At 36.5% G+C, this 25,338-nt stretch overlaps 1 protein-coding gene across 1 annotated transcript; it reads right to left on the bottom strand.

The window, feature by feature from the left end:
* Positions 1–3,221: 3,221 nt before the first annotated feature.
* LOC139117821 (uncharacterized) lies at positions 3,222–25,030 on the bottom strand. The gene is made up of 11 exons (XM_070681067.1): positions 24,858–25,030; positions 20,775–21,401; positions 12,954–13,172; positions 12,485–12,534; positions 12,103–12,193; positions 8,857–9,185; positions 8,056–8,167; positions 6,528–6,655; positions 5,452–5,680; positions 4,855–4,952; positions 3,222–3,781 (listed from the first exon to the last, which is right to left on the bottom strand). Exons 1-11 carry the CDS (start codon positions 24,913–24,915, stop codon positions 3,704–3,706), a joined length of 2,019 nt encoding a protein of 672 aa, XP_070537168.1. The 5' UTR covers positions 24,916–25,030; the 3' UTR covers positions 3,222–3,703.
* Between the last annotated feature and the right edge of the window lie 308 nt (positions 25,031–25,338).

Below are 25,338 nucleotides of genomic sequence, written 5' to 3'. Positions count from 1 at the left end.
AACATGTAAGCTAATATAACATTAGCCTTGACAATTTCGATATATCAATTTGAAGTAATCTGACATTGTTTGAAACATTTTTAAGCTAACAAATTACTCATCTCATATATCACCGAGGGGAGGGTGATGCTTGGTAAAGCCTGTAATTCGACAGCACTCTGTCCAGTGTGGCGTTATCTGACATGTAATTTTATAACTATCTATATCCTATCAGTTTATCAGTGTAAATACGAAAGCCTTGACCAAAATATAAACGAAAAGATTCAATCATCGATGCTAAAACGGTCGACAAGCACTATATCAAAATCTTTCACACTGTTTTTACGAGAACAGTACATTAAAACATTCAGTCTTTTGACCACGGTAGTTGAGCCGTAACTAAATTCGCCGGCGAGATGGAGCCCTGAGACAGCATGTCTGCCGACAACTAAAAGTTAATCATAGAGTTCGATAATAAAGACGAACATATATATATATATATATATATATATATATATATATATATATATATATATATATATAATCATTACCTTCAGCAATACTCCATTCAGCGACAACACAGTGTATAGAAGTTGGTTAAAGGGAAGTTCACCAAGGATGATTTTTACATATGTGGTAGCTCTGTGGTCATTTACCCAGGAAAAACTATTTTCACCATTTATAACTCGCAAGATTTTTTACAAAAACCGTTTAATAGTACAGGAAATTGCCCATGTAATTTGAATCATGGGAAAAAAAGCTCCAAGCTTGGAGCTGCATAATGTGATATGGAAGGGACCATCTCCGGACGGGTATGGCCCCACATTGTCCACTCACAGTAACACAGTGGTAAACAGCAACACAAAATCTGACAGTGGACAGTTTATTAAAAGTGAATCATCTTGTATGCAAGGATACCCAGTATAAACAAAAGTTATGTAAATATGCACAGACTTGTTTAAGCATGGATGAGTGGACAATGCCATACCCATGGGATAATGGTCCCTTCCATATCACATTATGCAAGCTCCAAGCTTGGCGCTTTTTTCCCATGATTCAAATTACATGGGCAACTTCCTGAACTATTTCTATCGGTTTTTGTAAAAAATCCTGCGAGTTATAAATGGCGAATATAGCTTTTCTGGGGTAAGTGACCACAAAGCTAGCACATATGTAAAAATCATCCTTGGTGAACTTCCCCTTTAATTCATATCGCGCATGCGTAACTGATGACCCTCCCGCTCAGCAAACTATTACCGAAATCTACGCTACGCTCGTCAAACCTGGCTGCAAAATTCTTAAATTTGAAAATATTGTTTGTATAAGGTATTGCGTAGGTCTGACTTCGTTATGGACATATATTGATTGTATGGGCCGAGCGGTTTTGTCTGTGATGTCTTCGCAAGGTGACTGTAAGCTTGTGTCGTGCGTGGTGAGTTCGACTCAAATCGAAAATTTTACTGAATTTTCATCCGACTTCCAAAACCGCATCTCGACAAGGAAAAATGCAACGCAGATGATCCTGGAAGACATACCTTCTCAGTAGAATACATTATCAACTGTTGAAGATCTATAGATGTACAGATATTGTATTGGAATAAAATTCTGCTTAATTCTCTCATTGACTTAGATTTATCATAACCATTTTTGGTGAAATTTTAAAATTAAGTTTCTTCCAAACATATGTCCTTGTGAGCATCCTATTCAAATCAATATCACTTGTTAAACATCAAAACAATACAGATGGTGCTATTTTTGTATTGAGAAAATATTCATACTGTTCTCATAGACTGCATGTGAGCAGAATATACATTTTTGGTGCAATTCCAAGATCAAATTTTTTAAAGTATAATATATATATATATATATATATATATATATATATATATACATATGTTTATATTCACTACTCCAAAACATATTGTTTGATCCACAAACTCTTGTTTTCTGGTTTTAAACAGTTAATCATTGAGGCACCGTTATCGATATCTTGTAAGTTATGTAGGTCGATAATATTGGGTCTAATATGCTTTAAATACTGAACTTGTATCAAAGATATAACAATTTTATATTAACTCTACTCTATCATGAAGGATTTATATGCCTACCATACTCTACCTTCTATGTTTAAAAGTTTGAAAAGCTTACTGAATACTTCAAGTAGTTTAAGCTTTTATTTACACTTTAAAATTTTATTTTTAAATATTGTAAAATTTGTTACATTTCTTAACTACTTTTTTATGTTTTCCTTTATTGATCCTAATAAGCTTATATTGTGCAATAACTATCGATAAAATATAATTTTGAACCACCAGACTACTTCAGCTGCAAAGTACGTAGAAGTATACACCAAAAAATCTGTGCAACCCTCCTCCTACATTTTTCGTTTAAACAATTTGAACTATCCCTAATTTTTTTCCTTTCAAAGAGAATAATATCATTTTCATCTCAGAAGTTGCAAACGCCATCTTCGATTACCAAGAAGAGGAAAACAGGACAATCTGCAACTTGCTCATGGAACGTTTGGCTTGAGTCAGTTTACGTATGACCAATGTACGTAAGAAGTCCGAAGAAATTCAGTTAAGTCAATTTCGATATATAAACTGACTACAAAAATACATTTAATATCCTTTTAAATAAGCTAATTATCACAAGTCAAGCCCATCAAAAGTTCAGCATAACCAGATCTAAGTATGTATGACTCAAAATTCCGATCAAAGTCCTTGTATTCAACTTAAATGTGTGGATTATTACTGTAGTGTACTATATTTGCAAATGAGCTCATATTAAATATGCAAATTAGCTTCAAATCTATAAACTACGCTCACCAAACTTTTAGCATAATATACCAGTTTGAATACCTGCATAGTTTTATCAAATTTGGTGGTGCAATTTTTTGAGATATAGACATGCATAAATTCATTAATTATGCAAATGACCATGAAATATGCCGACCAAATCCACCCAAATCTAATCAGATCTAGATCTTTTCAAGATGATGTTATGTACCAAATTGCATGGCGTTCTGACCGATGGTTTTTAAAGTTATGACCACAACAATATCCGTCAACATACAGACGGACGGACACACAGACACAGACACACACACAAACGAGGACATTGTGGCGACATAGGTCACTGTTTGGGCTTTGGCCAAGGGTGTCCAAAAGCACTCTAACATTGCAAAATAATATGCTGTACAATGCCCAGGCTCAGTTATGAGTATGAGTGAAACAACATTTGGTCACGGATAGACATCCGCACATGGAAAGTGCATAACATATATACACTTTATTAAGAACATTTTGAGGTAAGTTACAAGTTACTACAGAGATAATGAATGTGCCAAGAGTTGGCAGAAAATACTGGAAAACTACTGTCACACAAATATTTGCAAAAAGCACGCTAGGGTAAACAGATGTAGGGTATTCACAGAATTACTATAACAACCTGTTAAGCGTGCCGGGCAATCATTTTTACACTGTAGTCATAAACTGACTTAATTATGTAACAATAACTTTAAATGTTCTCAGAATGATGCAATCGCATTGAACATCTTGATAGCAATGTTAACAAAAGCACACATAATTTAGTGTTGGCAAACTAAATTTCTTAACTCTTCTTTGCCTCTTTTCTTCTCTGTCCCTTACTTTATCTTCCATGCCGCCGACTGTCTGCTTGTGTCTTTTAAAGCTGTTCATCGACATTAGGGTATATTTCTGATTTACAGAGGGTTGGTCGTAAATGTGGTCAGATGATTGCACAGGCAAACGGTAGAGGACAAACTAGAAGTTGATGACACCTGGAATTGAAGTGAAATAGTTCTGAAAGAAGTAAGTCGCTTAATCATGATAAGTATTTGTATTTCTTTAGTGTTTCATGTATTCTCTCTAAGAAGTCAGAGTAAACGCGCATCATAGGTGTCGCAGGACAACCGATGTTATAAATAAGCGATATACACTTGTTTTTTTTCTTGTCACAACTGACTTCATCACCTTAGATTGTGGTTGAGTATTCTGTTAGGTCAGAACTTCCTGTTGTCTAGATTTTAACCATAAACTGTACTGTGCCATGCTATTGGTATACATGTACCCTAAGATTCTGAAATTTAAGAAAATATATTACCCTTTTACCCCAATGGGAAATATGCCCCTATAATCATTAATGCTCATTTATTCCCATTTTAAAAATCTGACAAAGATTAACCGTAGGGACATGCAATTTCAAAATTCAAAGCGATTGACTGGTTGATACAGATGAGAAGAGGTTTCAACTGAAAATGGTTATAAAACATTGCCCTACAAATACAAAATTTAAGATTTCGTCACAATTTGAAGAAGTCTAAGTACGTTGTGAGTTAGAATTCCATTAGTCTACTGAATTAGATCAACCCTGGGGACCTACGTATCAAAGTTTAAAGCAATCAGACATGTGGATTCTGAGAAGAAGATTTTGACTAAATTTGGAAAAGTTACCCCAAATATAAACATGCAAATGTTATCACAATTTGTACATCAAAATACGTCATTCTCAATAACCTGAATTTAAAATTTCAAAGCGATCTGACGAGCAGTTTCAGAGAAGATCTTTTGACAAAAGAAACAGGAAAATTTGCCCCTAATATACGACTAACCAGTTTGACAACAATTTAAAAAATAGCGCGAAACGTACCGCATACCAAATTTCCCATAGTGAGACCGGTATTTTGCAGAGAAGAAGTCAATTTCTAAACCGTGAAAGATGCAATGCAACTCAAATTTCATAAAAGTTCACAAACCACACAAGTTTCGACATTGAAACTGTCATATTAACTTCGTGTTTTTATTTACATAAATTCTGTAAATTTCTTATTGAAAGCATCAAATGGTGGTATACCTTGCAGCCGCTTGTATCCCACGTAGGCCTACTAATGTCTTCATTGAGGTAACCGCAAATGGTGGGTTTCACAGCCATGGACAGCCTCACTTCATGTCCTGTAAATTCAGGTTTTGAAGCATAGGTAAGCTGACCAAACAGTAAAATCTGTATAAATTTACTCTCATAACACGTCCTTCTCTGTTATTGTCTTTTGATACGGTACTCCTTAAAGATCCATTAGCTGTAACTTCGGTCATTTTAAAATTTTGTTTGTTCTGTGTATCATCTGCAGTTTCTGGTTTGAATCCCTGAACCATGGAGAATTCCTAATATTTAGCTCAAAAATATACCCTATATGAGTATAATCTGTATTGGTATTGTTTAAATTTTGTATTCAGGTCAGGTCAGAATACATATTTCAACAATAACATGATCATTTCACATATACAGGCTGTGTTGGCAAGGAAGACACGGGGCATTGGTCATGATGATCGGATTATAGTAAAATTCTGTAGTTGATACATTGAAACAGAGTTGTGAAAAATTAGTCAAAAGTTACAGCTAATGTCCCTTTAAGAAGACTAATGTATTGCTGCCAAGAAGTGTCCAACTTACTCTTTGGAATGGTAAAGGTCAAATAGTATTCTCCAGTCTTCATAAAATAGTGCTCTGGGATAAACAGGCTTGAAGTGTTCCCGTTAAAGTGGACGGCTAGGGAAAGTTGATAATCCTGGTATTGATCCGAATACATGACAACTTTATTGAAGATATACGCCGTAGTATTTACATGGATTGGTTTTGAGATGGTCAGCAGGATGATAATTGCATGATGCAACTGAGATACCTGGACAAGAAAAATGAAGTTATCATTATGAAGTGTACTGGCTACTAAGAGAAAGACAACTAATTGTCTTGAAAGTAAATGAAAGTATTCTTCTAAGATCTTGATCTCGATTTGCTCTAATCTTGTTGTTTCTCCATGCTTTCTTTGTTAGTGTGGACTTGATATTTGCAGCTTTGCTGAATGGTGAGTCGTATAGGGGTCTATAGACCAATGTGCAAATCGACAACATCTGCTTGATAGTCGGATACTCTGATATAGGGCAGTGAGTACATGAAATGTACTACGACCCAGGCTGTGGTCAGTCTAAAATTTTGGCAAATTTCACAACAGCGGCTTATGAGTAGCTGCATGTCTTAAGCTGAGTGGTTGTGACAGCTCTACATACATACATACATACATACATACATACATACATACACACACACACACACACATACATACATACATACATACATACATACATAATACATACCCATACATACATACATACATACATACATACATACATACATACATACATACATACATACATACATACATACATACTCTTTAACATATTTTGCCATCAAAATTATTTTCTCAGTTCATAGCTTATTTTTTCAGTGAAAGTGTATTGTGTGGAGTTTATTTCTGCACTGGTAAAGTGAAAACGACTCAGTTAAAATTGTGTTATTCTCGGCATAGCATGAAATGTGCTTCATGGCTTAACCAATAAATGCGCACATTATGAAGGCATGGCATCAGTGGCATTAATGTATGCATTCACATTGTCGATGTTGAAGAGTGGAGGTGGAATAGGTTAGGCATGATACTGAACAAACAACTGTTGTGTGGTTGATGCACCTACCTGAAACTTTGATCCAAAGTACGTAACATCCTGCTCGTGGAGATACTGTCCTCCCGTCAATACAATTGTTTCAGGGGAAGGGACATCATAACCAAATGTAATTTGTATGTACTCTTCAGTGTTGTTCACTGGACAGAATTGAATACCATTGTACTATTGTTGTGAAACCTTCCTGTACTGCTGTTTGTACTGCGCTATACCGTACCGGATGTATCGTACCCTGCTGTCCTGTAAAGGACAGTTCAGTACAGTTCTGTACCACCCTGTACTGTTCTATACTTACCTCGAAAATACAGTTGCCATCAGGGTAGAATTACAGTAATTTTTGTAACACCCATGCTGTGCTTTCAATAACAAGTTTTCTTTTCAAAATTAAGCAGACTATCAAAAAAGCCTTTGTTTTGCCTTCTACCTGCTTTCAGCTGTGAATTATATGCGATTCCTTTCTATGGTACTATTTGTTCTTAAAATAATCCTGATTTTGTCAAAGTAATCATGATGCCACAAGAAAATGTACTTCTTTACAAGAAACCGGTACAGTATATTGAAAAAATATGACAAAGTATGAAAACGTTAGAATTAAAAATAAAAGTTCCAATATCAGTAAAACCTGACTTTACCAACAACAATACTGACCATTCGCCACACAATTGCAAAATATGATAACTGTGTTTTGATATAATGTTTGTAAATATAACATATTTTAGAAGTGACAGATATATGATTCGATGTCTTAAGGTTCCCAGACAAGAAATGAACCTCTTTATTCTAACAATTCTCTGGTGGTTAATAAGCTCAGAACCCCCGTACATTATGCATTTTCTGAAAGCCTAGATATAGGGGAAGATTTTGATAATCACAGTGTCACCATTGTTTAAAAAACTATCACGTGACAGGTAATTTGCATAACCTTTCAAAAATCGGTTTTCCCTATGTTTTGTCTCAATACTTCAAAATATCTGACTCAAACTTGCTGGAATGCAAGCTGTCACAACGCTCGTCAAAACTGTGTCTCAGATTTTTTATATCTTGCTTAGTTTTTATTTGAGCACAATTTTAAAGAAATCAACTAGGGTTAAATTCACCGCTCTGGAAGTTTTTCTGGCATAAAAATTGTTTAAGAAGGTTTAAAAAAATTCTGAGACATACTTTGAAAGATCTTTAGAACAGCTTACACTCACACAAATTTCAGCCAAATATCTCATAGCATTGAAACAGAACATAGGGAAAACTGATTTTTGAAAGGTTATGCAAATTACCTGTCACGTGATAGTTATGTAAACAATGGTCACACTATGGTAACCAAAATGTTTCCCTATATCTAGGCTCTCCGAAAATATATAATTTACGGGGGTTCTGAGCTTATTAACCACTAGAAAATTGTTGCCTTAAAAAGGTCAATTTCTGGTCTTGGAACCTTAAAAAACTGCAAAGCAGTGCTTTACAGAGGTATGCAACCTATCGTTCATCAACACTATTGAATATCTGGTCAGTTTTTGGCTTTGCATTGATGTTGTAGCATCATTACCTTGTATTTCCTCGCCCTCCCTGTCTGTGAAAGATAATGTCAGCACATCATTTACCGGAGGATCATTTGCAGTATTGTCTCTTTTCAACGATCTCCGTTTGAAAACTGTCACCTGTATGGGTTAAAGATGTGATGAAATGCGATCACTTACGTGTTTAGCTAGGATTTGACAATGATATGTCGATAAGTAAGTTAGTAAGATGCGAAAATCTATGACAAAACCATAGTGTTTCACATCAAACTTCACAGGCCCACAACGTGAAATATTGTATCACAGATTTGCCAAATTGTTATACAGTTTGGATGCTGCAATGACATGAAAAATAATTATAAATGATTTGCCTGGTAATGAAGTCCATGTTGCAGCAAAAAATCAGAAAAAAATGTACAATAATGATAAATAGATCAGTTAGATCAACTCAAATACACGATATTTATAAAAAATAATAGTAGTTTATACTATGTGAAACTTGTTCAAATTACTAAATGCTCATATAATACCTGAGATGGAAATTATGTCGAGTGAAATGTAAATGTTCTGAAAGATGTAATAAATCATAAAATTATCGGTCAAAATGGAAAAATAAGCCTATTTAAAGTTATGTAACGCATCTCTGAAAATGGTTAGGGTTATCTTGACTTTTTTTCTTCATGTAAATTCAATGAAATTGATACTAATGTAGGTCGTTATTTTGGACATGACATTTTAAATAGGACACAAAAGCCAACGAAACTGTAGTTTGCCATTCGGATTGTCTGTATAATTCGATGGTCAGATTTTATCGGAAAGAATATACTTACGATCCTGTTCAATGACTCTGCTACCGATGCAAAATTGGAGGAAATCTTTTCCGCTGCTGGTATATCAAAGCCGTTCCCATCTCCCATATCTAGGAAACATTCTGTGAGATCGCCCGCAGTGTCACTCTCCAAGTTCAACTGTAACACTTGTGTTTCTAATAAAACTGAGCCAGTTCCAGGCTCCATGTTTCGCAGAACAAAGTTTGATAGCGTTTTTGTCGTGTTCAGCACAGATACTGTCAATATGTCTCTGTCAGGGTTGTGTTTCTCAGTTTCGGGAGACGACGACCAAAACGCTTCAATGGCTGTGTCCATTTTCTTTAAAACATCTTTTGGCAACGAAAAATGTAGAAAGGAGAAAATGTGATCATAGTGGACGATAAGCACATCGCATAGTCCAATTATTTATTTTGTTATGTAGGTCACTCTCTCAGTGATCAGTGATCTGACGTTAATTAGTCAAGTTTTGAAATTTCTAGAAGGTCATGTTTAGTACAAGATATTTTAGAACATAGTTAGCATAGCAATAGAAATTCTAGCTAGACTGTTCTTGTGTTCTCTGGAGCGTCTTTTAGTATAAATACGGGACGTTACAGATTTTTGTTTATACTACTAGGGATTCATTCCAAGTTGGTAAGGTAAAATCGCTATACAGGTCTAGAAGATGTGAAATGTTCCACCCAATCAAAGCTTTTGTACTTGAGCAGGTATCCGTGAGGCGGGTCGAGTCACAGACAAAAAATACCTAGCCTAGAAGCGACCGACTAACAATTTGAAAACACATCATCCTTGAACACAAACAGACGGCAGACAGACAAGCATACACATAGACAACAAGAAAGTCAAACACGCAGAAAATATTGATTGCAGTATTGATAGCCTGTAGGCTGAATGCTACATTATTAAATGCCTCATATATCGAACGTCGCTCGCTCAATAGTATCCAATGGTACCTCGTCGATGACGTCTCGGGCCGCATAGTCATCATTGGACTGAAAGTGAACCGGAACTATTTTCAACTTGACAACTTTTGGATGTAAATATGTTGAAATTTCATGTTTTCCATAGCAAATCCGGTTTTTGGAAAATTTTGCATATAAAATTGGATAAACCACATAACAGCAGTTAAAATATATCAATGCACCATTCGATGATGAAAATCGTTCCATTTTTAACGGATCTTTGTCTAAGATGGAAATAAAGGATTTGATTACCATTTACCATAGACTATAAATATTTGGAGTGAAAACTGTGTAAGAAGGGCATGTAATAAAAATATTATAACCCAAACAAGGGACTATGTACCCTTAGGCAAGGAGACCATTTGCCCTCCTGCCGTCGGACAAATGGTCACTTACCCTCAGGCACATAGTCCCATTTTGGGGCTATAATATATAATATATTAAAAGACTTCCCGGGGAATGTAAGAGACGCACTGCTAATAGAGCTCATCACGTCTGAACACAAAACACAGTTACGTTTAAACATTTAGATTTGAACGTCAGCAATCATATCATAGTTCGATAAAGTGTTAACATGTATACAATTTAATAATGCCGATACCTTTTTGAGCACCTTTGGAATATACTTTACATACCCAACATACAAAAAAAATTAAACCAAATGAACTAATGATCTTTATATTGGTGGCGCTGTTGATCGGCAGCCTCTCTCTCTCTCTCTCTCTCTCTCTCTCTCTCTCTCTCTCTCTCTCTCTCTCTCTCTCTGTTTTATCGTTCTGCCGCTTTTACCAGTACAGCATTCAACTTTTGAACACCTTCTGCCTCAGAATGTAGCAAAACGTGGAGATTTACTATGTTTTGAAGTGGGCATTGATTCGTTTCTCGATGTTCGGCAGTGTCTGGGTGCAAACAAAAAATCTTTGAATATGGCGACGAAGATGTCCCTTTGTCCAGCTCGAGCTCTCTGCCTACAAAGTTCTTTTATCGACCACGCGGATGCGAGTTTGGGCGCAAGCATCCAAAACCAATGTATGGGATTTCAACGATAGTCAGCAATCACCGTGCACCAAAGTTTCCATGCAGACGTTCACGTCCAAGAGTTCTCCGATTCATTCCAGTCGTTTCATAAGGACATTTATACTACGCCCCCACGCTATTTAATTTGTACTTGCCACTCGTTCTGCACAACCACTTGGACACAAGCAAAACTCGGCATATTTCAAAATCCCAAGGACATCTTGCAGTTTTAACAAACTAACTTCGGACGCCGATCTGTGGAATGCACTGTCTCTTAAAAATCATTGCTATTGCAGCTACCTTGCTTGAGGCGAATCTGGACATCATGGTCATCACCGAGACCTGGCTAAAGAATCGATTTGACTCGGTCATTGTTGAATTTAACTCAGCAATTCGCGGATAAAACTTTTATCACCACTCCCGCTCTCAACAAAGAGGAGGACTGGTGGAAAAAAGAACTACGGTGTTCCAGTCCTTCGAATCATTAGACGTGATCTACAAGTTTCTACACATCATCGCTCTCAGTGGGACTTACTCACTGCAAATTTGAGGAAACATGCGTATCGACAGTGAAGAACTTCACCTTGCAATCGTTCTTTCACGCAATCAAGAATGAAATGCAGGGGTCTCCATGAAAAGTTTGGTTCTAGTTAGCTAATATTTAAGCAATAAAGCACACCCAGCGATGGTATACCACTCGATTTTGACCAGTTCACGACATATATGCACGAGCGATAGCGAGTGCATATATGAAGTGAAATGGTCACAATCGAGTGGTATACCGTCGCTGGGTGTGATTTATTGCTATTATATCATAACAGTATATTGAAATTCTGGCGTGGAACGTCATAAAAGGACTTTTCCTCAAGTTGAGAGCTAGTGCGCATGCCAGCCGTGGTATATCGCCAATATACCACGGTACTTTTCGCTCCTCGACCAATCAGATCGCTGTATTTGTACCATCAATATACTGGTATGATATAATTACCGATATCTAAAAGTAAGAATGGTCGCTATCGTAATGCTAACTCTCTGTGGGGTTTTTTTTATTTTCGAAAAACTAAGATCGTGAGGATTTATCTTATGGCAAGAGCTTTAAAATAAACCCAAACGATTGGTAGACAACAAAAGAAATTTTAAATATTGAGGTCTAAACATCTGTCCCCGAGGCGAATTCTGCTTTAATCATCGGTTTAACTTTCGAATGCATCACAGACTTGGAAATTCTAATGGCCGTATTGCAAACTGAAGTTATAATTTTACCTACCGATGGTCATATTTTGGCTCTGTTCCTGCGATATACTGGCATCGTCAAGACCAGAAATAGCGTCTGCTAATCCATCGAAATACTCTACAACCTGTATGAGAAAAGGCAAAAGTCTCAGTGGATTACAGTACTGCTGTTCAATTAAACAAGGCATCATTTTTTGTCTTTATTGAAGTTTGATAATTACAAATATGTATTAAAATCAGCCACGTAATAACAGTAGAAAGTTTTGGAGAAGTGAACTGATGACACTGAGCACTAATAGACAAATATTTCCCCATTGAATTTACTCAAGAAACGGAACAAACGTGCAAAACAGTGTGTATAAATGTATCATTTAAATAACCTTAAAGAAGCAAAAATGTATTTTGACATTACTCACTTCGCTTATTGATGGGCTCGCATTTGTGCCTTCAATATCCCGGACTTTTCCTGAATTGAAATTTTATAAGTATGAGTAAAAAGGGACTAAGAGTCAATTCCCATACACTTAACACGGAACAGCCTTTTTCTCAATTCCGCTCTCATCGGGAAATTTGTGAGGCGAGGCTCATATTTCGCAAACGGCCGTAGGTATTGACTTTGAAATAGATTGACTTCAAAAGTGATCCGAAGAAGCAGAAAAAGAAAAAGAACATAAAGAAAAGCTGAGAAGGAAGAAGAAAAAGGTGAAGAAGAATGGTAAGTTTTAGAGGATCACACAATTTATTGTTCCCCCTGATTACAAAGCATGGATAAAATATGTACACTTTAGACAACATTGTGAATAAATTAAATGAAATATCATTGGAATGTCCTGACATAATTGAACATTTGACTGTCAGTTGAGGGAACATAAAGTAAATATTCACCGTCTATGGTAGTTATCTCTTGTGTCGTTGTCCCGGGTAGTTTGGTTGGTGCATTTGAGGTGGTGCCCATTTCTGTTGTAGTTTGTACTTGAGTTGTTGTTTCGGGCTCCGTTGTTATATCTGTGGTTGTTGGCTCCTTAGTTGTAGTGGGTTCAGCTGTTGTTACCTCAGTGGTTGTCATTTCTGCAGTTGTGGTGGCCTCTGCCGTTGTTGTCATTTCTTTGTCAGAAAAAGCAATAAAAACATATGATGAGAAAATCAATTAAATTTCTAGAAATAATTATCCAAATTTGAAATTACAACAACGTACACAAGAAAGTCATTTTAGATATTTTCAAACCTCAAATTTTGTACACATTGAGATATTAGATGTTATGGTTATCAGCGTGAGTTAACGTCGGAGGAAAGGCAAAGACGATAAGACATTGTAAAATAAACGATGTCAAGAATTGCATGTCGAAGTCATAACGAAATTTCATCATTATCAATAGCATTTAAAAAGTTTTGCAACAAGGACTTTAAACAAGATTGTGTTTGCTACGTACATTTTTATCATCTCATATATTCCAACCATGGAAATTATCCCTAAATGCAAAAATGTCCATATTAATCCAACACCTTCTATATACATTTTATTGTTTGATATACATTTCTTATTGATGTCATGCTCTCTCCATTTTATGTATATTTCGTTGTTCTATGAACCCATGAGCACACCCACACACAAAACGCCACATACCTATCTACCTGCCTACGTTACACACACACACACATACACACATACATACATACATACATACATACATACATACATACATACATACATACATACATACATACATACATACATACATACATACATACATACATACATACATACATACATACATACATACATACATACATACATACATACAGTCATACAGTCATACAGTCATTCAGTCAAAGTCCATCAACAAACAACCAAGCTCACTACGTGTGCTGAAACACGGGAGCATAATCAGCTAAATTCTGATTAAATGTTCCTATGTTTTCTTTCCTTCATATCTTTTTGCTTAGCTACCCTATCAAATTGCCTGTACCGATTCATATTTTCATTACTGGTAACAGATCCAGAGCTCTTCTACTACTAGTGGTGCGGCATAACAAAATTTTCATAACAATTGTGCATTTTGTGATAAAAGCATGAATTTGGTACGAATGTAGATTATCATAATATAAATCAATTTGGATACCGAGCCACCACAGGTTGAGCCTCGTTCTGGTCTGGCGGCCATTTTTAAATATGGCGACCACCAGTCACTATAAAATCCAATAGTTGCTGCTCTACAGATGATTCTGTGGTGAATAAAGGACGTATTACCATCATAAATGCCTTTTAAGATTACCATTTGCATATTTTTTTGTTTTAAAATCAATTTGGATACCGATCCCTCACAGGTAGAGCCTCGTTCTGGTATGGCGGCCATTTTTAAATATGACGACCATTAATTACTGTAAAATCCCATAGTTGCTGCTCTTATGGATGATTCTGTGGTGAATAGTGGATGTATTACCATTATAAATGCATATTGCATTTTTTATTGTTTTATGATTTCATTTTACCAGAAAAACGGGTTCTCTTAATAAAATTATTGACAATATGGTTGCAACAAGGCAAAAGTGGAAGATTCAAAATTGTCAAATTGAATGTTTTATACGGTGATCAGCTGTCAGCTGTTCTGTGTAGTTAGACTATCAGAACTTACTGTTCAGACATTTTTTTTATTCTATTCTTATTTGTAATCGTTGATGCACCAGTTTAAAGCATTTTTAGAGTTGTAGCTGGTACGTGCGACACTCACCAGGTTTTGCAAATTGGCCTAAATCGGCCCATGGCTGTGGTGGGGAGGGTATGATGCGTCCGAGTGTAAAAAACAGCATGTTCCATGTTCTTCCAATGGATGGAGTGTTCTTGAGTAGAAATGTTGAATATGTGCAATATTTTGACATTGACTGATTATCTTTTCTAATTTTTATAAGTCAGCCATTGACAAGTTTTGCAGGGTGTTCAATCACAAGGCCTCACATGGAAAATTGTGCGGGGAATTTAACCAAATCTCTCACTCTTGTTCATCTACATTCACGCGTAGGCCTACATACCAAAAAGCACAATGGCATTTATTGTATAACAAACCTTCTAGTTTTAACGTCAAAAACAATAACATTTTGGGCGTAAATCTCTTATATATCCCCATAATTGTCAATGTTAGAGATTTATCATGTAACTACAATTAGTACATAAGTGCGGCCGTTTAAAATTTGACCACGTGGAGAACACGATCATGTTTGTATATTATTTTTCGCTCTATGTACTATATTTTATACATTACTTTTCATAATTCATTTCACATGAAACTGATCTTGTGTAATTTGATATCTATTTCATGATTTACATATTGGTTTTAGAGTTATTCAATGTCAATGGTCTATTGCATAAATATATATATGGATTCATGCTAATAATATTTTGAACATGGTATATTTTGGTATTAATTTCTCGGTCGTACATAATTTGTTGTTGAAATGCAAAAACGTAGCACCGTAAATTAAATTGTATTACTCCACTTTCTTTTGTTTTAACAAACATGAAAGGTAGGGAAAGCAAAGCTAAAACACAATGCTGCACTTTTGTCCGTCATGTCCGTGCTTGGCACTCCCCGGATCTCTGCTTGCTTTTGCATGGCTAGTCAGCTGGCGAGTATTTTATTCCTTTCCATGGTGTTTACATAGGCTAAGACAACAAGTTTAAACGACAATCCTAAATATTTGCCAATCATTTTCTTGTTATCCACTTGACACATACACCCAAGACCTAAGCAAGGTAGTGTTGGCTGGCCAATTATCTGATCAAATGGGAACCTTCCTATACAAACAGTGACACTCCAGTCCAAATTGAAACATAAACCTTAGAGATTTTACGCAGTTCAGTATTCACAATAAATCATTTGCATATTCAGTAACACACAATTACAGAAAAGCTATTACCAAATTTTGAACTTTTTGAACATGTCAGCCCTGCTAAATCTAACTACTTTATAAAGTATACTGAGTGTAGCGATCAAGTATCATACATGCTCTTTAAACTATAGAACATCCTTTGATTTCATTCGTAAAGATTAGAAACGATAATTAGATCGGTTCAATATCGGATATATCCTGAAAATTTTACTGAAGAATGCCATAAAGTACTTAAGAATGGCTAGCTAAATTTCTGCTTATTTATGAAGTTTAGAAATTATCATTAGAGAAGTTAAATATTGGACATATCCCTATTTTTGTTAATGAAGAAAGCCAAGCTATATGACATATCTTTAGACACTTATGCTAATTTATGAAGTTTAGAAACGATAATTAGAGCAGCTAAATATCAGGTATATCATAATAGTTTCATAATATATTGTTCATGAAGAAAGTCCAGCTTTCTGATATATCTATACAAGTTTTCTTCAGGAACGCACAGGTAATTTTGATGTAATGTATAATGTTTAGAACGATTATTGGATCAGCTAAATTGTTGAATTAGCTGTGCTCATTTATACAGTTTAGAAAACAAAACCTTTAAAGGCTCAATTCCGCACCTTGCTTGTCATTCAGTTGGTTGTATAATTCAGTATAATGCCTTTCTTTTTTCATATCCATTACAGCGAGTAGAACAGATACCATAATTGGTTTTCAAAATTGCTCTGCCAAGAATATTAAATTAGAGTTCCACATAAGAACTTTTCAGGTCAAATCTTACAAAACACACTTGAAACAAATAATTTAATGCACGATGCTGATAATATTTCGAGATCATCCGTACCTATGATTTTTGCTTACCTCTTTTATAAAGACATGTTTGATAAAAATTATATGTTTCAGGAAATTTGCCGTATCTGTGAACCGTTAGAAATATGATCCCAGTGGCGACTAAATCATATTAAGTTCACTTTATGTTTTGACATACGTCTGTTACAAACGAAACGGATTTCATATAACCATTATATTGCCTTCTGTATTGTGTGGAGCAAAAACAAATGGTAGAACGTAAGATAAGCCGTAATTTGCAATGTATTCTTTTGGGGTATTAGGTAAGTCTTGGTCCTATTTCATGAAAACTGTAAAGGATATTTGTATATTACAAAAGGTCACCTTCAAGAAAAACAAATCGCTTTACTAATGATACCCCACAACCAGGTTATGTATAAGTTAGGCTCGGCATATGACTTAAACAAAGACAGGTTTAACAAAAATGTTCGTGGGTCTCAAAATCGTGATTTGCGGTACCCTTCAACACATGACTGTGACAGCTGTTGCGTCCCAATATTTTTTCAGTTAAAAGTCTATTTCATATTTTTGACATGTAGCAAATAAAACAGATTTCACACAAGGCATTGCCAAAAGTCTATTTCATATTTCTGACAGGTACTCATAGCTTATAAAACAGATTTCATACAAGGCATTACCCTTTATTATATGTCTAGGTTAAAAAATGGTAGAATTTGACGTTTAACAAAAACGATGCGATTCGCAATACTGTGACTTTACAGTTCCCTTTTCCAATGTTTTTTTCTGTTAAAAGTCTCTTTCATATTTTCATATGTCTTCATAGTAAATAAAACAGATTGCATACAGAGAATTGCCCTTTGTAATATGTTTAGGTGAAAATTGGTAGAATTTGAGATAAGCAGTGACAGTAATTTGCAATATAAAGTTTGGGGTATAGGGTAAGTTTTGGTCATATTTTATAAAAGCTATAGAAGATATTGCATATTAAAATATGTCATCTAAAAGAAGAATAAAATCCCTTTCCAATGTTAGCCCACAAGCTAGGTTATGTAAAAAAATAAGCTCAGCAGATGACTTACAAGAAGATAGGTTTAACGAAAATGCATGCGAGTTAACAATACTGTAATTTTGCGGTACCCTTCAAAGTATGTCCGGTAGACCTATAGCATCCCAATATTTTTCCTATCAAAAATCTATTTCACATTTTAACATGTCCCTGTAGCAAGTAAACAGATGTCATACAAAGCATTGTCTTTTGTGTTATGCCAAGGTAAAAAATTGGTAGAATTTCAGATTTTGGGGGTATAGGGGGAAGTTTTGGTCCCATTTCATAAAAAATATATCGAAGATATTGCATATTACATATGTCATTTTAAAGAGAAATAAATTTCATTCTAATGATATCCGACAAGTCAGGTTAAGTTAAAAAAACTTAGCAGATGACTTACAAGTACTACAAGAAAAATGTACGTGGGTAGCAAAATGGTTATTTTGCGGTACCGTTCAATAGTCGACTATGACAGTTATTGCATTACTATATTTTTTCTGTCAAAATTCTATTTCGTATTCTAGGGATCCCAAGGCTTCTACAAAGACAGTTTTGTTATCCTGGGGGTGCAAGTAGACCCCTCTAGCCCACGGCCTAACATATCTTGACTGCTAACATAGCGTCATCCTTTTATAGGTTCTAATACCGTGCATTTTATGAATAAGAATTGTGTTTTTTGTCTGTATTTACCCCGTTTAACAAGTCAGGTGGTGAAGAAACTTTAAAATAATTTTCAAATAACTCTTTTCACAGTTTCTTATTGAAAATATCCAACCTAAAGTTATCCCACAACTTCTGCAGTTGACATTTAGTAGGTGAGAAATACCTGTCTGGCAGCCATTTTGAATAAAATGGTTGCCATGGCAACACTTCGGCAGATTTTCAGTGGCTCGGTATCTGAATTTGTTCAGCACATATTAAGACACATCTGAGCCAAGTTTGGTGCTTTTATCACAAAATGCACAATGGGTTTGCCATGCCGCACCACTATACAGCCATGGTTAAAAAAATCAAACAACTGTTGTGTCGTGTATAGGTTAAGTGGAGTAATTCCCTAGCCTTAACCCTTAATGACTCTGATGATCAAAATTTAGAATACCCTCGATATTGCACAAACGATAAAATCCACTGAAGCTGAAACCATCACCGGATATCCTGCTTCCGCCAATCCGAAGATTTTAAGCAGATAGAATTACTGTAATTCAACAAAATAGGACTTAGCTATTGAACAATGCGAGTATTAGATTTTTTACTAATTTTGACCCAAAATGGGATCAGATCAGTAAAAAGAAATTTTGTTTCGTCGATATTAAGCTCCTTTTGTCTGTCTATTGCAATCTTTGAGAAACTATTATCACAACATCCATGCAACCCTAAACTTTTAAGCTAGTTAGCGGCTCGCCATGGCAAGACTCAAAATTTTTGTTCATACTTTTCTCAACGAAACTCTCTACCATTGTGTTACCAAATCAAGAATGAAAATAAGGGGCCATCGTGCAAAGTTTGGTACTAGAAAAACAAATGTTCAAACATTTACGATTATTTGAAATTCAAAATGGCAACCTTCCCTGTGCAATGTGTTGACTTTATGGAGGAAAATACAATTTTCGATTTTCAAAAAACTAAGATGTTGAAAATGTTCTTACTCCAAGAACTTCAAAACTGAGTACCAACAAGTGTTAGATCAGAAAAGAATTGTAAAAGTTGGAAAGTCCAAATAGGTGTCCTCGAGGCGCGTTCTACCTGATCTTTGATATTTTAAGTGTTGACCTGTACGTATTAATCATATGTGCTCTGTGTCCCTTTGCATTCGCAGGACTCACATACTGCCACTGTAACAGTTCTTTTTTATGCAAATCACGAGCGATGTTCTGTGACCGCAAATTAAAGAAGATACAGAATGATGTGTTATTACTACGCACACGCTTAAAAATTCCATGAATGTTTGCAGTAAAATCACTGACAAATATAGAGAGAGACTAGCAACGGGTATTGTTCATATTCAAGGCCTAAGCACACAGCGAAAATATTCCGCCAGAAGATCATTAAACTGTAAATGCAAAATAGGTTGTCATTTCTCAGTAGTGGTTCCCTTAGACAGGGGGCGAATACCAAAGGCCCTTGCCTTACGGCTGCCTGTCATTTGCAGGATCCTGTCTGGGGGTGCCCTCTGTAGATTTAACAAGGGCTCTTTGCCCAGTTTGGCATTCCAAACTGGCAGATGCAATATTACTTAAATGTGAAGCGGTTACGTAAGCCCTCCATGTACGCCTCGCCTCAGGTAGCTCTCGCCTCTCTTTTCCGAAGAGTGCCGACCATGAACCCTTTGGTATTTTCCGGTTTTCGCCAATTTTTAAGCGAAAGTATGTTCAGCAAAGTTCGTGTTGTTGTGTCGTGTGGCGTTGAGCGGAATTGGCGTGCTGGCGAAAACAGGAAAGTTTTGACCTTTGATTAGGTGAGTTTTACCATTTTAAAATTTCCTCTCACATTTTTATGAATATATAATGAGTGCTTTTTGAACCAAATTTGAAGTCTTTATCTATACTGTCTGGTTTTATTCAATGGTTTACGGTCAGTCATATCGTCTTGTACAAGTTGATCATGGAAGGACGTGCTTATAAAACTGCTGGCGTGTTATGTTTTGATTGGCGTGAAGCCATGTTTATGCACTATGAGCTCACAAAGTATGTTTGCTACGCGACTGGCAGCACGATGCCATCTAGTCGTACTTTTCGCATAATCTCGTGCAGTTATCAACCACACAGTCTCCAAAAAGTCTAATACCTGTGAAGCTCATTTTAATATGAAAAGGCCACAGTATAACGAGACGACCATCAAACAAAGGCATGCTGCGTTGCTAGTCTGTCTTATATTTGTCTGTGGTAAAAATCAGAAAATGTTTAGTAAATAAACGTACTGTGATATAAACAGTGAAAGTGCCGAATTTCAAATGTTTTACCTACCATTCAAAATTTGACATTTACTCTCAGCTTCTATGATCTCCGACGGTGACAGCTCTCTGTCATATATCTGCATACATGATACCATAAACTGTGCAGTTGCATCAGTTGATGCTCCCATTCTTCCTGGATGATCGGTAGCTAACTCTATAGTGCCAACATTTACTGACTTCAAGACATGATCCATTTCCCATAATTTAAACATTCCTGTAATGTGATTATAACTTGATCCGTAGAATTTCCAATGATTTAGAGGCGCGGTGATCCGCAGATCAACGGTTTCTTCGGATGTCGAACGTTCGTATAGTCTTGTAAGTACAACCGAATTGCCAGCGTTTAGATGTATTCCCCACCCAATATGCCGATAATTAAAAATTGGACCGTACATCCCTTGCTGATATACGTACGCAAACATGGCTATCGAGTATCTTGTGTCATATGCACCGTTGTTCGGAAATTCGATGTACGAGTCGTCGGTACCTGTAAATCGCATCGCTCCATTCCGAGTGCCGACAGCATTGGGCTCGAAGTGAACATCGCTTCCAGGTGAACCGTTGTTGTCATTCCCAGAAGCATCCTGAAACATATATTCGCCATCAAGGGGCCAGAAAGCTGCTGGATCTGGAAGTTCTAAAATTAATCGATAGATGAAAATTACTTATTTACTTATTAAAAGTCATACGAGCGAAAAGCAAGATATCTCATTATCTAGCTAAGGCGAAATAAATATGAATTTTTACACTGAACATAGAAAGTAAAGTCGCATAATACTTGGTCTTGGTTTTGTACAATAAGGGCGCGGAATCACATACGCATCACCTGATCTTAAATATGTATTCGTTGAATATAAAATCAACTTTTCAGACAGACCCGAGGAAGTTAACCGAATCTAAAGAATTTATTTGCTAAACAAATAGACAATGATTGAGCCAAAATCGTGTTGAAGCAACCAATTTCAAATGAAGCCCGCAGATAATTGTATTATGACAACCCGACTATTATAACGATGGTTTTCAGAGCTTGTGTCGATCTAGGAATATGACACTTCCTCGTGGCATATTCCAGCCAGATAGATCGATTGATTACATTGCCTTTTTACTTTTTTATTTTGTTTCTGCGCTTTAAAGAATGTCTTGACAGTGCGGTCGCACTTCAAAGGTTTAGCAAATGCATGAGGTCCACAAAATCAAGGTAATCGATGTATCATTCGAGGATGTATAGTGTGGAGTGCCGTGCGGGAATGATAAATATCTAGGGCTTCGGGTAATTTGCATATAGATGTAATGTTGTTTGCCTTAATTATTAGCTTGGATCTTGCTTTGGGCTGTTGTGAAGGACATTGGCAACGGGGATTAGCCCAACTGGTAGGACACGGACCTGTTTGAGTGTTTCAATGTGATACTCGCTGATGCTGCTGATGCCAGTCGGGTCGGAACAAGAGAGGCAGAATCATGTAATCTTAACTCAGAGACAGCTTAAAATCAATGTCACGTTCATTTTCTCAAGGCAAGACGCCCATTGCGTCAGAATGGAGCTCTCCTATCTCTCAGGGTCGACTGACCCAAGTTCAAGTGCTGTTCACATGGAACCCTTCTCCATTTCGGCCTTCAAGGTTCTCACTTGATCAGCACCTGCGGCGACGCAAACACAAGGGTGTAACGCCTGTGTCTCCAAACGTAATTACGTGAATATTTTTTGGAAACAACACATTGAATCCACGCCGTTTATTTTTGTTCTCGAAACAATAATAGTTGATAAAATTGTACGTTTTAGTAAAATCGAGATACGTCCTATATCCCTACCAGAACATGGCTTAAATAACATGTTTTTGTCAAGTAGAATTGTCTTGCATGCGTGTGATTCTTACGGTCTCATTTCTTTTTTTTGGATTTTTAACCAAAGAAACTATTAGCAAAGACAATAATTATAATGATTTTGTTCAGAATATTTTCAGTTTATGAACGAAACTTTTGAAAAGCTGAGGATTAATGTATGCTGTCGCTTACATTCAATTGAAACGAATCTTTGCAAAGGTTTCAACTGACGTACATAATGTATTTTCGTCATAAGAAATGTTAGATACTCATTCATTCGAAATATTCTATTACTTGTGTGCTGCTACACAAAAGGATTTTGGAGTAGACAAACTATTATTTTAGGTAACGAGCTGCCTGAGTGTGTCTTTAACGCAATGATATTCGAGAACTTTAAGTCATTAGTGTCATGTCACCAGTTTAAATGTAGATTTACCCCAAATTTAACGTTACATGCAGGTTCAAAAATCATTTCAGTCAGCTCATCTGTTGTTTTCTGTGTAAAAAACACAGTTTCTTACTTATTTTTTGCAGTAAACGATTATCATTATTTGCGTTCACTGCAGTCGTCAAAATGAATACCTAATCTCTCCTTCGCGTTGATCGACAGACAGCTGTCAATGAGTAAATTTAACTTAATGAAAGCTGTTGAAAACATTCTGTTTTTAAATGTTTCTTTCAGTTTTGGGTTGCCTTTATAAAGCTTTCATCCGAAGGGCTTTGTCCTCACAGATGGCTTTTGTCACTACTGCTTAACATTATTCTCTGATACGTATTATTTCGTCTTGATGAATTGCTGTCTTCCAGTGTAAACAGTGCAAGCTAATGTATATCTACACAGTCTCTGCTTTTCCACGTGGCATAATGGACTGTTTTGCCCAAGCCATAATCTCTCTCATTGTTGGGGCAACCTATGGTTACCTTGGTAGTTCTTGATGATCCCCTAAATTCCACTCGTGCATAACAATACAAATTACCGTCGTCTTATTACTCATACTGATATGACTAATAATAAATGTAGGTTGTCAGCGTACAATATAACGTTGTCACTGCAATTTGACAACTCTTTAGAGCTTTCGTAAGGCAAAGAGGGCCTGCGAAGGATTTTTGCCCAAAATGGTAGACGGTGCAAGGGAAGTAAGAGAGATTGGTGTGATTGGTAGGTGTTCGAAGCAAAATGGATATCAGTTGCCACATTGCAAATCAACAGTTTGTTTGGCCGGGGGATGGAAGTGTTTTTTATTTTATTTTTATTAAGTCCATCATCCAACAAGCGAACGCCCAATTACAGAAGAAGGTACCCACAACCAATTACCCAATGGAGCAATGAGGAGTAAACCATGTCAGAGTCTCGAACTTACAATCCTCCGACAGTGAGTCCGTTACTCTGACGTACCGGATCTCGAACTCACCATCCCCTAATACTGAAACTCTAAGCACTGTCCAACAGTGCCTCATACATAAAAATATTTTGAGAAATATCAAGAAGGCTGTGCTTTCTCACTTGAAAAATTGCAAGTATCATGTACCCCTTTTACATAGAAAAGAAAAAGGGACACAATGTACGTATATTTGCGTCATCATTTTTCTGGTATTGGAAGGTCAGAGCTACATTTAAGAGCCACAACGTATTTCCTGCTACATGTCCGTGAGGAAAGTAACGGACGAGAGGCTGCTCCAATACAGTGAGATGTACAAGCCTGATGCTTATCACAATTGTTTATCAGTGACAGCAACAGCAATGCACGTCTTCAACAAGTCACCAAGACGTCACTGCAGGAACCAAAATAGTACGTTGTTGTACGGTAAACGAGTTGAAATATTTGTTCGCAAATGAAAATATTCTTTTACCTCGCAAGCCAAATTATGGAATGAGTGTAGATGGAATTACTCACAAGCTGGCCGGGGTTTGCATTGAAATATGGTATATTGTAAAACTGCAGACAACAGTGAGAAACTATTTCAAGGGTGAGAAGGCCCATGTGGTGCGTTTTTTTCTGATGGCTAGAGGAGAGGGAGAAAGAAATGGATCGAAGTTGCGATGTTCACGGCCAAATGGGCGCGCAGGTGCAAGATTAGGAGAGAAAAGGAAAATATGTTCAAGAAACTTAAGGATTATTAGGTGAAATTCTTGCATATTTATATAATGCAGAGGAAAGTTGGTTAGTAGGGTCGAGAAATATAACAGAGGTGTCATTCCACAATGGAAGGATGACGTGTACGGTGGAATACTGTTACGGAGAAAATAGAAGCGATGTATTTCAATACTCACGGGCTTCGCCCTTCTTCAGGAATAGGAAGGTAACAACTAGAGCAACGAGCCGCAACATTTTCCCCTCTCGATGAGCGTGGGTATGGTAAAATGCTGATCCTACGCCATTAAAGCTCGAGAGACAGGGCAGTTTGGTCTTTGCCTATCACAGACGTCTTCTCTCACTCGAATTTGGAAGAAACGAGGCAATTGGGAAGATGTGATGCTAAACAAGCCCATAAGCGACGATGCCATGACAACGTAATTAACATATTCCTTACAATATTATTTCAGTGAGAGGGAGGTCTGTCGACAACAGATCACTCAGAAATCGCTGCAGGAGCGATCAGCTGAGCGATGTATAATCTAGACTGAAACACTTTGAAAATTCGGACGTGGGCAGAATCATAATTTAGGGAGTAAAGATTGCCATTACATGTTCCATCTGGAGTAAACGTATTATTCATAAGTACCACAGTTTACTTGAACCGGAGCGGGCGCG

The sequence above is a fragment of the Ptychodera flava genome, chromosome 18 (assembly GCF_041260155.1).
Source record: "Ptychodera flava strain L36383 chromosome 18, AS_Pfla_20210202, whole genome shotgun sequence".
Taxonomy (NCBI): Eukaryota; Metazoa; Hemichordata; class Enteropneusta; family Ptychoderidae; genus Ptychodera; species Ptychodera flava.
Note: the sequence above shows the minus strand (reverse complement) of the source record. Positions and strands in the feature narration are given on the sequence as shown.

Bases quoted from the DNA above. Each gene is read 5' to 3' on its own strand.
- LOC139117821 (XM_070681067.1), bottom strand. From the start codon at position 24,915: ATGTTGCGGCTCGTTGCTCTAGTTGTTACCTTCCTATTCCTGAAGAAG. The intron at 12,194-12,484 runs GTGAGTAATGTC...TTTCTCATACAG, and splicing joins CGAGCCCATCAATAAGCGAA to GTTGTAGAGTATTTCGATGG. The intron at 5,681-6,527 runs GTAGGTGCATCA...TTTCTTGTCCAG, and splicing joins ACTTTGGATCAAAGTTTCAG to GTATCTCAGTTGCATCATGC.